Source organism: Gymnoscopelus microlampas (genome assembly GCF_963454915.1).
Source record: "Gymnoscopelus microlampas genome assembly, chromosome: 6".
NCBI lineage: Eukaryota > Metazoa > Chordata > Actinopteri > Myctophiformes > Myctophidae > Gymnoscopelus > Gymnoscopelus microlampas.
In genome coordinates this window covers 51966205-51979047 of record NC_139943.1, presented here as the reverse complement: position 1 = coordinate 51979047, position 12843 = coordinate 51966205, and the positions used below count along the sequence as shown (strand labels likewise).

The window sequence follows — 12843 nt, the reverse complement described above, 5'->3', positions numbered from 1 at the left end:
ATTGATTGTACTATATCTGTACCTTTTCTTTGGTTACCCAGCAAGCACAGTCAGGACCCGGACCAATCAGTGACGTCTCGATTGGGGCTAGATCAAGTCAAACCAAGACAAGTCAGATCTGGCCCAGAATATCACCTGATTTCAACCAAAATTAATCCTGACCACAAAAACGTCACTTCCAGGACGTCATCTAAACACATTCTCATCACCCAAAATTGATGTCCAAATGTCCATATGATGTCCCGGTGATGACGTCCTGTAAATGACGTAAAGATCATCCCCATATGGGCTGTGATCTGGCCTAGTCCTGAACGTCACCGGGGTGATGACCGGGCGTCATCATAGCGTCATCATGACGTCATTGTGCTTGCTGGGTACTTTCTAAAGCACTTGGTAGTGTTTCTAGTATCTCCTTTTTATCCTATTTCAGCTGTAAAAGAGTATGGATTCTGCTTCCCGTAAGTGGGACTGTTCAAATAAAGTGACAAGGAGCTCTTCACCCAACAGGAGATCATTTCAGCTACATCACATTTGAGCGAGCCTTTCTGGTGCAGGAAGGGGGCGGGGGTGTAAGTACATCAGACCCCAGGGTCTTCCAATGTGCGACACCATCGCTTAACACCAACCCCAACCATAACCCAAACCCCAACAAAAAACCTAACCCCAACCCTTACCTATATACAAAACCCTAACCCGAACCCTATACCTAAACCTATTCTGAGGCGAACAGCTTGTAGATCGGCTATTTTTGGCGAGGAGATTAGGTGTAGAGGGAAAAAAGCAAGGCCCCAGGACCGTGGAGGATTATTGAAGCCAAATCTGGTATTGCAATACTTCTGCATTTACAGTAGAACGCTACTCTGCATGCTTCTATCGTCTGAAACGTTAGTACGCCTGCTTTATTGGCTCCAACGTTGGAGCCAATCCAGGATGTAGAGGTACTTCCAGGGGCCTCATGCACTGGTGAGCAACTTTCATTGAAATGAATAGCTGGGGCTGTCGGTTCTCTAGATATATTTGAACTCTATAGAAAAAAGTACAGAGCCAAAGGTCAAGTTTACAAAGTACTGAAGGTTTAAGTGGTTACATTTCCGAAAATACACATTTAACATGAATCCAACATATTGATACAAAAGTTAATATGTAAACAAACAGACAAACAAAAAACATACATTTATGCAACACCGTCAAAAAAGTCTATGAAGCTATCTATTTCTAGGAAGACTGTCATGTAACAACTTCTGAATTAATCTCTCAAGAACAGATTCCGACCTGCGGTGGAATCTGTCGGAGCGGTTCGTCCTAACCAGTGCGCATTGGCTAAAAGTGGGCGTGCCTTCAGATCAGGAAGTGGGCCGCGCTTTACCCAATCAAATGTAGTGGGCGGGATTCACGTGTCCATCCACCATGATCCACCCTCCCCCCCTCGAAACTAGCCGAAACTAATTTAACAATAGCGTCCTCGGAGCGGACAAAACCACGGAAAGATATTCACATTTTAAATTACTCTTTCATCATAGAAACAAGTGGGCTTATAACCAAAACCATCCATGTTCTCTGGGAGAAGTGGTGTTAGTGTTCCGTGTAGAAATATTGTTAGTGGGAATGAAAACATGGTCGCACCAACCGGAAGTGATGCGCTATAGGCAGACATGAAACCGGTGTTTCCCTGCGCTCTAGTCTAACATTATACTCCTGCCAGACTCCACAGAATATCAGAAAAGCAGAGGTCGCTGTTTTTCATTTTCTGTGGGGTCTGGCTACGCGAGACTACTTCTGAATTGGATGGGTAACCAAATGTGGTGTAACTTCGCACCGTGTCACTACTAATTTTGGAGTGAAATTCCTTACTAAACCAGGACCTGTAAATACATTGGAAAAAATAAGCTTTCAAGGGCTTTGGACCCAAATAAAAATGTAGGCAAATGATAATGACTAACTTTTTTCATTTAGCTCAAAGCTACAACTAAGTTATTATTGTTTAAACAAAATATAGATGACTATACTTTTCGTTGATTCAATTTCAGTATTTATAGGTGTTTCTGTGCATGGCGTTGTGTGGTTCTATAAGCAAGTGCATTCATTAGGTGGTTTCAGGGAGTTATAATGTTCTGTCAGTACTGCTGTATGGGGCTGAGACACGGACCCTCACAGCACAACAAGGGCCCTGGATGGAGTCTACACAAGAATGCTACGAAAGGCACTAGGTGTCCCATTAGAAATGTGGTTCTCTACGGGGGCCTATACCACGGGTCACAGACTAAGTCAGAGAGAGAAGAATGAGGCTGTCAGAGCACTGCGTCAGGCACCCGGAACTAGTGGCAAGCAAACTGACACATTGGGAGCCAACCCAGGGCAAAGCCAGGAAAAGGCAAGAAGCGCACACCTATGTAGATGCAGTGCGGCGCAACAGCTTAGCTAACAACACTGTAGAGGCCTGTAGAGGCCTCTTCTTACTTCCTTAACAGGTGTTACCAATAATACTAATTAAGGCTCTGTTCCATTCTGGTCTCAAAGTGTGGTCCAGGGTTCCTTGAGGGGGTTCCAAATGGCCCCTTACGGGTGTGTAACTCTGAGAGTGTACAAATGGAACCAAATGGACCCGTAAGGGTCCATTTGGTTCCATTTGTACACTCTCAGAGTTATGGGAGTCCTTGTAATTAAAAAGTTTGAGAACCACTGTGCTACACTAAATGGAACAGAGCCTTAATTAGTATCATTGGTAACACCTGTGAAGGCCCGATTTCCTTCCAATATGGCTGCTGCGCATATAGCCTATAGAGAGGAGAGTGTGGAGGGAAACGAGTTGGTGTTGGCTAGACCGCACTCTCGCATCACGTCACGTAAGGTTCTGTAAAAGCTTTGTGAAAACAATACAGCAATGTATTGATATTAAAAAAAGAAAATGCTCTTGTGCTTTTGATTGCTAAAGTGTTTTTAAAAGCATGCACTTTTGAATATGCAAGTATGTTTAACAGCAATTAGGCTACTTTATTTAGTTATCTTTAGTCTATACTTTGACTCAAGTACTGGGGTACTTTGTCCACCTCTGGTCGCAGCGCGAGGCGTTGTGAGCTTGTAGATAGTTATAGGTGTAGAGGGAAAAGAGAGCAGCAAAAGTTTAGCTGAAACACTATTTTATACAGTATAGAGGGGGTCCCTGCTTCATCTCTCTCTCAGCTAGGGGGTCCTTGGCTTGAAAACGTTGAAGACCCCTGTTATAGAGGCTATTATGGCCTGAAGAAAGTGTTGACAGAATTGTCTCCTTCATTGGTCTCTCTCATGGACAGACATCAGTATAGCGAGTCGGTGTTGCGGCTTCTGGGAATTCTGATCTTCTCAATGTTCTTCATGATCGTGTCGTGTAATGTCACATAATAGTTTCTGAGATCGGAAACGATGATCTTCAGGCTGATGTATATGTTCTCATCGATCTCCGTTATCGTGCGCCAGTAGTCCTCCACCTGTGGGTGTTTCACTATCTTAGCCATCTGCTGTGCCCGTGTGATGTAGTACTTTGATATGTGGTCCAGGTAGGAGAACGCCACCAGCCCCACCACTCTGAGTTCGCCGATCGTCTCCTCCTGGATTGACACGCCAAAGTTGTTGCCGTCCTCTATCTTGGGAATGAGCAGCTGGACCCACATTTGAACCGTGTTGCATTTCTCTATGAGCGTCCTGATCTCCGGTTTGACCTTTTCGATCAGGTCGACGAGCTTAGCGTTGCTCTTCATCGTCATCTCACTGGGCACTACAAAGACCTTGGCGCCGGTCACCTTATCCTCCCACCCGTCGTTCTGCGCCTCCAGTCCTTTGTGCAGGTTTGAGAGCAACACGGGGTCGGGCGCGTTCAGGTTCATCTCTGAGTGGATCTCCTTCAGCTCAGAAACGTTTATGCAGGGATCCGTCAGGAAGTGATCCAGCTCCAATAATTTCCTTGGGAAAAAATTGGCAACGAGGTGCTCTGCTTCTCTAGTGATCCGTTCCCTGAAAGCATCCACCTTGCTTTTGGTTTCATTATCCACTTTAAGGAGTGGAGACATATTGTAATCAAATACTAAGATGTGTGGCTTCCCTAATTATGACATAAAGAATTGTGTGAGCTCATAAATGACCATCGATCTCCTTTGCTAGTTTGTCTGACAAAGGTGAAGAATGAAAGGTGCCTTTGTGCCTTATACAGCCTGGCAGGGGCTCTGGTCTGTTGTCACACACAACACAAACCGTAGTCATGCACACCTAGCAACGCCACTTTGTGGAGGCACTGTGTATGTTTCCTCAATTTGCTGTTGTGTGCTTGGACCATGGACGGAGGCACACTTGCCATCATTGTTGACGTCATGATAATGTCCTACATTGCATCTAAATGTGGGCATATCTAAATATGGACACCCTCCTCCAGTCCGAATATGGGCGTTGACATCATGGCAATAGTTTGTATTAAGGCCTGTAGCTTCATATCTGAGATCATTTGCAGTGTATGTTCGTTAGAGGAGTGATATAGCAGCACAACGACAGCTGGCCCTGACATCTTCTGGACTCTGCATCTCTTTTTGTACTCACCCGAGCACAATTACCATTCAATCATACATAGCTGATTTCTAATAAATTGCAAAAAAATGTTCCGCAACCATATGTATGACAACGATGTTACAGTCTGGAGCCCCCAGGGGCGCATTCATCAGATTGAGTACGCAATGGAAGCAGTGAAGCAAGGATCTGCGACGGTGGGTCTCAAATCTCGCACCCATGCAGTCCTTGTTGCACTGAAGAGAGCTCAATCGGAGTTGGCCGCTCATCAGAAGAAGATTCTGCACGTAGATAACCATGTGGGCATCTCCATCGCGGGTCTCACAGCTGATGCGAGGCTCCTGTGCAACTTCATGCGTCAAGAATGCCTCGACTCCAGGTATGTGTTCGACCAGCCGCTCCACGTGTCCCGCCTCGTCTCGGTCATCGGAAGCAAGACCCAAATACCAACACAGAGATATGGAAGAAGGCCTTATGGTGTGGGGCTGCTCATTGCCGGATATGATGACATGGGTCCACACATTTTTCAAACCTGTCCCTCAGCCAACTTCTTTGATTGCAAGGCCATGTCCATAGGCGCACGCTCCCAGTCTGCACGGACCTACTTGGAGAGAAACATGGACGCCTTCCTTGACTGCAATCTGAATGATCTTGTGCAACATGGTCTTCGTGCTCTAAGAGAAACCCTGCCCACTCAGCAAGATCTCACCACAAAGAACGTGTCCATCGGGATTGTTGGCAAAGATATGGAGTTCACAATCTACGATGATGATGATGTCGCCCCTTTCCTCGATGGACTTGAGGAGAGACCACAGAGACAAGTGGCCCAGCCTGAAGAGGAGGAGCCTGCTGCAGAGAGGCCTGACGAGCCAATGGAAGGCTGAGTTGGAAGTTGTAAATGTCACAGCCCTCATCATCACCAGGCACTTATGCTTAAGGGCATATGGTGTAGCCTTTTCACATAAACAAAAGGTTTTTTTTTTTGTCTCCGCCAGAGGTGGAGAGTATGTTTTCGTCTCCGTCCTTCCGTGTGTCCACCAAGCTAACATTGGTCAAGCTTCACGTGACACGTGACAATATGATGAAAGGGTGTGCTTTGATTGGCTAGCGAGACGCATGACGAAATAGAAACCTATAAATAGGTGTGTCACTTCAAAAAATCATTTATATTTTTTTTAAGTGAGCTTCCATCAGCCAAGCTAACATTGGTCAAGTGACACGTGACAATATGTAATATAAATAGGTAAGACAGGATTAATCAGGAACAGTACTGGCGGAGACCTGTGCTCCGAGGAGCACATTTTCTAGTTTTAAATGTCATCTGGAGTAGCCAAATATTTTTACCCCCTTTTCTCCTAATGAATTAGTTATTATCGTATGCCAATGATGAATTTCTCTCCGGACATTTCTGTGTTGCCATTGTTATTGTATCCCACTGGCTCACCATGCCAGTGAGAAGCCCCCATTGGGAGGACATGGCGCCTCCATACTACTCCTCCCATTAGACAACCCCCCGCTGACAGGCTCCGCCCCGGCCCGTAGGAGTATATGCAGTTGACAAAGATCACCCTCCCCGCCCGGCTTTCCTCCCCTGAACACGGACGGGCCAATTGTGTTGGTAAAGACGCTTGGCCAAACCAGATGCACCACCGTGGTGGATTCAAACCCCTGCCACCTGAGCACCAAAATATTTTTTTTTATTATTATTATTATTATATATTATGTTTTATTATTATTCTTTCACAATATATACAATAACCATTCCAAATAAATGTGTTTTTTGACAAATTAAACACTATTTTCAGTCCCAAGTGTCACTCGGGGAAATGACGCAAGCACCAGAAATGTAGCGGAAATGTATTTATTGGTGCCGGAAGTATTAGTTTTGGAGCTGTATACTTCTGTGGATGTTACGAACGGAATTCTGGGAATCACATTATACCAACAAAAATGTATACCATCAAAGACAGATATTTTCAACCAAAAAAGGAGTCCCCCAAAGAAACTTAAAATCAACACTTTGTCAACGGAGCAACACGGTAAAGTTATGGACAGCATGGGATTTGTCTGTGGAGCTGACTGAACTTAAATCACTTTGTTCTGAGTTTGGAGGATTTGCATCCAAACATGGCTCTGTCGCTACCATTGAAAACAACATGTCAGAATGCCAGACGGACAAAAGAGGCTGAAACCCAAATAATGTCAGCAGTTGCACTTGAAAAAATAAATAAATGAAAAAACAAGATTGAAGATTGATTAATTACCATACCTGGAGAACCGGAGTCGAAGGTTACAGAACAACATAGACTGACGATGATATAGCCTATAAAATTAGAAATTAAAAAATAAAATATTAATGAGGGTAATAATAATAATAATAATAATAATTAATAAACAGTTTGGGACATAAATCAATGATATATAATTATTATAGCAATTTTATGCATCATACATGTTTGAATCGTGCATATTTAATGAGATAATTTACATATTTAAAATCAGTATCTATGGACACATGATGGAACTAGAAAAAGTGCTCCTCGGAGCACAAGTCTCCGCCAGGTCAGGTAGGTTATTATGGCCTCCTGGTGGCGCTATAATAGGCCAATGTGAAAAGGATGCCATTTATTCCTAGGCCTTGCACGGCAATCGGACACTGCATGCATGATTTGAGGCATTTTGTTCTAAAAATATGTTTTGCTAAATTTGACCTGCTGGTGGCGCTATAACAGGCCAATGTTAAAAGGGTGGCATTTATTCCTCAACATGGTGTGAATGTGCGTTCAAAGTTTCACCGTAATCGGACGCTGCATTCATGACCATATGTATGACAACGATGTTACAGTCTGGAGCCCCCAGGGGCGCATTCATCAGATTGAGTACGCAATGGAAGCAGTGAAGCAAGGATCTGCGACGGTGGGTCTCAAATCTCGCACCCATGCAGTCCTTGTTGCACTGAAGAGAGCTCAATCGGAGTTGGCCGCTCATCAGAAGAAGATTCTGCACGTAGATAACCATGTGGGCATCTCCATCGCGGGTCTCACAGCTGATGCGAGGCTCCTGTGCAACTTCATGCGTCAAGAATGCCTCGACTCCAGGTATGTGTTCGACCAGCCGCTCCACGTGTCCCGCCTCGTCTCGGTCATCGGAAGCAAGACCCAAATACCAACACAGAGATATGGAAGAAGGCCTTATGGTGTGGGGCTGCTCATTGCCGGATATGATGACATGGGTCCACACATTTTTCAAACCTGTCCCTCAGCCAACTTCTTTGATTGCAAGGCCATGTCCATAGGCGCACGCTCCCAGTCTGCACGGACCTACTTGGAGAGAAACATGGACGCCTTCCTTGACTGCAATCTGAATGATCTTGTGCAACATGGTCTTCGTGCTCTAAGAGAAACCCTGCCCACTCAGCAAGATCTCACCACAAAGAACGTGTCCATCGGGATTGTTGGCAAAGATATGGAGTTCACAATCTACGATGATGATGATGTCGCCCCTTTCCTCGATGGACTTGAGGAGAGACCACAGAGACAAGTGGCCCAGCCTGAAGAGGAGGAGCCTGCTGCAGAGAGGCCTGACGAGCCAATGGAAGGCTGAGTTGGAAGTTGTAAATGTCACAGCCCTCATCATCACCAGGCACTTATGCTTAAGGGCATATGGTGTAGCCTTTTCACATAAACAAAAGGTTTTTTTTTTTGTCTCCGCCAGAGGTGGAGAGTATGTTTTCGTCTCCGTCCTTCCGTGTGTCCACCAAGCTAACATTGGTCAAGCTTCACGTGACACGTGACAATATGATGAAAGGGTGTGCTTTGATTGGCTAGCGAGACGCATGACGAAATAGAAACCTATAAATAGGTGTGTCACTTCAAAAAATCATTTATATTTTTTTTAAGTGAGCTTCCATCAGCCAAGCTAACATTGGTCAAGTGACACGTGACAATATGTAATATAAATAGGTAAGACAGGATTAATCAGGAACAGTACTGGCGGAGACCTGTGCTCCGAGGAGCACATTTTCTAGTTTTAAATGTCATCTGGAGTAGCCAAATATTTTTACCCCCTTTTCTCCTAATGAATTAGTTATTATCGTATGCCAATGATGAATTTCTCTCCGGACATTTCTGTGTTGCCATTGTTATTGTATCCCACTGGCTCACCATGCCAGTGAGAAGCCCCCATTGGGAGGACATGGCGCCTCCATACTACTCCTCCCATTAGACAACCCCCCGCTGACAGGCTCCGCCCCGGCCCGTAGGAGTATATGCAGTTGACAAAGATCACCCTCCCCGCCCGGCTTTCCTCCCCTGAACACGGACGGGCCAATTGTGTTGGTAAAGACGCTTGGCCAAACCAGATGCACCACCGTGGTGGATTCAAACCCCTGCCACCTGAGCACCAAAATATTTTTTTTTATTATTATTATTATTATTATATATTATGTTTTATTATTATTCTTTCACAATATATACAATAACCATTCCAAATAAATGTGTTTTTTGACAAATTAAACACTATTTTCAGTCCCAAGTGTCACTCGGGGAAATGACGCAAGCACCAGAAATGTAGCGGAAATGTATTTATTGGTGCCGGAAGTATTAGTTTTGGAGCTGTATACTTCTGTGGATGTTACGAACGGAATTCTGGGAATCACATTATACCAACAAAAATGTATACCATCAAAGACAGATATTTTCAACCAAAAAAGGAGTCCCCCAAAGAAACTTAAAATCAACACTTTGTCAACGGAGCAACACGGTAAAGTTATGGACAGCATGGGATTTGTCTGTGGAGCTGACTGAACTTAAATCACTTTGTTCTGAGTTTGGAGGATTTGCATCCAAACATGGCTCTGTCGCTACCATTGAAAACAACATGTCAGAATGCCAGACGGACAAAAGAGGCTGAAACCCAAATAATGTCAGCAGTTGCACTTGAAAAAATAAATAAATGAAAAAACAAGATTGAAGATTGATTAATTACCATACCTGGAGAACCGGAGTCGAAGGTTACAGAACAACATAGACTGACGATGATATAGCCTATAAAATTAGAAATTAAAAAATAAAATATTAATGAGGGTAATAATAATAATAATAATAATTAATAAACAGTTTGGGACATAAATCAATGATATATAATTATTATAGCAATTTTATGCATCATACATGTTTGAATCGTGCATATTTAATGAGATAATTTACATATTTAAAATCAGTATCTATGGACACATGATGGAACTAGAAAAAGTGCTCCTCGGAGCACAAGTCTCCGCCAGGTCAGGTAGGTTATTATGGCCTCCTGGTGGCGCTATAATAGGCCAATGTGAAAAGGATGCCATTTATTCCTAGGCCTTGCACGGCAATCGGACACTGCATGCATGATTTGAGGCATTTTGTTCTAAAAATATGTTTTGCTAAATTTGACCTGCTGGTGGCGCTATAACAGGCCAATGTTAAAAGGGTGGCATTTATTCCTCAACATGGTGTGAATGTGCGTTCAAAGTTTCACCGTAATCGGACGCTGCATTCATGATTTGCGGCATTTTGTTCAAAACGGGCCACTCCTGCAAACATTACATGTCAGTGTTAGCCAATCAGGATGCCATATGAAAAATCAAACAGATCCGTCTTGATCACATGACTATAGAGATCATGTGTACCGATTTGCGTGAAATTTGGATCAAATATGAAGGCTTAATATCAAAAAATGTGTTTTACATAAGTCTGCCTCCTGGTGGCGCTATAAAGGCAAATGTGAAAAATGCAGGGCAAAGGTTTGTCCTTGGCCTCTAGAGAGTGTGCATACAAAGTTTTACACCGATCGGTGCAGTTATAGGTAAAAACACGAATCGGCCTGTTACAGGGCCACCATGAGGCTGATTTGAACATTTTCAAATGGCATTTCTTCCTCGGCCTAATGGGAATGTGTGTGCAAAATGTCACTGAAATTGCATGCTGTGTTCATGATTTGAGGCATTTTGTTCGAAACAGAGTACTCCTGCAAACTTTGAAAGACAATTTTTGTCAATCAGGATGGAATATGAAAAATCTGAAATGAGCCGTTTCTTTTAATGACTATAGAGATACTGTGTACCGATTTGGGGGATTTTTGGCCAAAATTTGTAGGAGTACTGTTCAAAAATATGTTTTGCACAAATCGGCCTACTGGTGGCGCTATAAAAGGCCCATGTGAAAAATTTGGAGCAGAGGTTCGGCTTTGGCATCCAGGGACTGTGTGTGCACAGTTTCGCTGTGATCAAGCCAACGGTGCCAGAGATTAGCTGTACACAGACAAGACAGAATGACACACACACGGACGGACGGACGGACAGGGGGTAAAACATACTCTCTCGCCATGCCTTTCGGCCTGGCGGAGACAATCAATATGAACTTGTATTATTTATAGCATTGGTTCTCACAGTGGGGTCCGGGGACTCGCGCTAAATTATTTATTATAGCATCACAATCATTTTAACCACTTTATCCATATTTTATACTTTGGGTATTCAAAAATAACAGATATACAGCCACGCTGCGAGCTTGCGCATCTAATTTTGAAAAATCTCGAAAATGTTTGAAAAATGTTGAATAATGTTGAATTTCTTAACATAAATCTTCTCTTCTGGGGGCCCCTGGCACAAACTATTTTCAAATGGGGGTCCGTGGCCAAATGCATACCATACATTAATTTGGGGGTCCTTGACATGAAAACGTTTGAGAACCACTGATTTATAGCATCCATAATAATCTTCAGACCCATGTAGTGTCTGCTGGTGAACACTAGATGGCGACCAAACAGCAGTTTTCCAGTCTGTCCATGACAAGTCACAGTGTTAAACATCATTCATAATACACATGTTCAAACGACACACCCCAGCGCACAATTTATAAGCAATGTAAGAGAGATGAAAATATAAGAGAAATAAAAGAGAGATGAAGCAGAGAGGGTCTCTGCTTCATCTCTCTCATCTATACAGTAAAGTAGGTCAACTTTGACTCACCAGTCACTACGGAGTGTGTTGTATCCAGTGGTGTAAAGTAACTAGTGCGGTAATAAATAATAATGGCTTCTAAAGATCACTCAACCTGCTGCTCTGTTGTTGGCTGTGTTGATGAACACAAATCTTTACATCGTCTCCCAGTCAAAGAAGATACACGAGCCGAGTGGATTAATTTTATTTATGATGGCGAAGCATGCACGTGCACACATAATAATGATAATAACTAGAAAAAGTGCTCCTCGGAGCACAAGTCTCCGCCAGCAGACTTGTGTTGGGAATGTTGGGAATGTTCTAATTCTTATGTTCTAATTCTTACAAAAAATAGAACATGTTACTGTGTCATAGTAACATGACACAAGTGTCCTATCCGTCTGTATAACTGTCCTATCCGTCCTGTCTGTATAAGTGTCCTATCCGTCCTGTCTGTATAAGTGTCCTATCCGTCCTGTCTGTGTAAGTGTCCTATCCATCCTGTCTGTGTAAGTGTCCTATCCAATTGTTACAGTATCCGCCATTTCTCAGCCATTTCGCGATTATTCCTGTCTTACCTCACTCTGAAAGAGGCACAGACTCTTTCAAAGTGACACATGTATTTATAGGCCGCTATACGTCACTAGCCAATGAGATCACACTATTTCACCGTATTGTCACGTGTCACGTGAGGCTTGACCAATGTTAGCTTGTTTCACGGAAAGTGAAAACAATGTCTCCTGGCGGAGACAATAATAATAATAATCAGGGGTGCACATAACTTTTTAGGTCTGGTACGCAGAAGAGCACCTGGAGATGTGACTTGGTGCGCATGGTCCCGTCCCGTTTTGTCAACGGGGGGGGGGGGTCAGCACGGTGCCCACCGGACAGTTTGTCAACGGGGGGGGGGTTCAGCACGGTGCCCACCGGGCAGGTTTGTCAACGGGGGGGGGGGGGGGGGGGGGGTTAGGTAAAGCCCCCAAGGTTGGTGCCCTGTGCTGCTGCGCTGATTTTATCCGCCAGATTGGGACGTTCACGGCATATTTTGGTGCCGTTCATCATCGGTGACGAGTGCCTCCAACAGCCGCTGCTGGCTGCGTGCACGCAGCGAGGCGATGCGAGGCGACGCGAGTCATATCTCTACCCCTGTGCCTAATGGCTGTACATGGGGCCGACGGGTGCTTTAGAGTGATTGTTTGAGTGTGGCTTCAGGAAGTAAATTCCTAGCCTCGATCTCCAGGCTTTTATTTTTTAGTTTTGCTAAAAAATAAAAGCTTGGAAATTCCTGTCCCAGCTGTTGGTGCGCAAAAGCGCCTCGCGTCGCCTGATGTGGTGCG

The 12843-nt window shown here is 44.1% G+C and overlaps 3 protein-coding genes across 3 annotated transcripts; 2 read left to right on the top strand and 1 right to left on the bottom strand.

Moving 5' to 3' along the window:
* Nucleotides 1–3293: 3293 nt before the first annotated feature.
* Nucleotides 3294–4043, bottom strand: LOC311047339 (proteasome activator complex subunit 3-like; the record flags this gene model as incomplete). The annotated part of the gene is made up of 1 exon (XM_084060024.1): nucleotides 3294–4043. The coding sequence occupies one exon, from the start codon at nucleotides 4041–4043 to the stop codon at nucleotides 3294–3296; it is 750 nt and encodes a 249-aa protein (XP_083916150.1).
* Nucleotides 4044–4619: 576 nt separating this feature from the next.
* Nucleotides 4620–5414, top strand: LOC311047048 (proteasome subunit alpha type-1-like; the record flags this gene model as incomplete). Its single annotated transcript, XM_084059631.1, has 1 exon — nucleotides 4620–5414. One exon carries the CDS (start codon nucleotides 4620–4622, stop codon nucleotides 5412–5414), a length of 795 nt encoding a protein of 264 aa, XP_083915757.1.
* A 1939-nt stretch (nucleotides 5415–7353) lies between these two features.
* Nucleotides 7354–8133, top strand: LOC311047047 (proteasome subunit alpha type-1-like; the record flags this gene model as incomplete). Its single annotated transcript, XM_084059630.1, has 1 exon — nucleotides 7354–8133. One exon carries the CDS (start codon nucleotides 7354–7356, stop codon nucleotides 8131–8133), a length of 780 nt encoding a protein of 259 aa, XP_083915756.1.
* Nucleotides 8134–12843: the final 4710 nt, after the last annotated feature.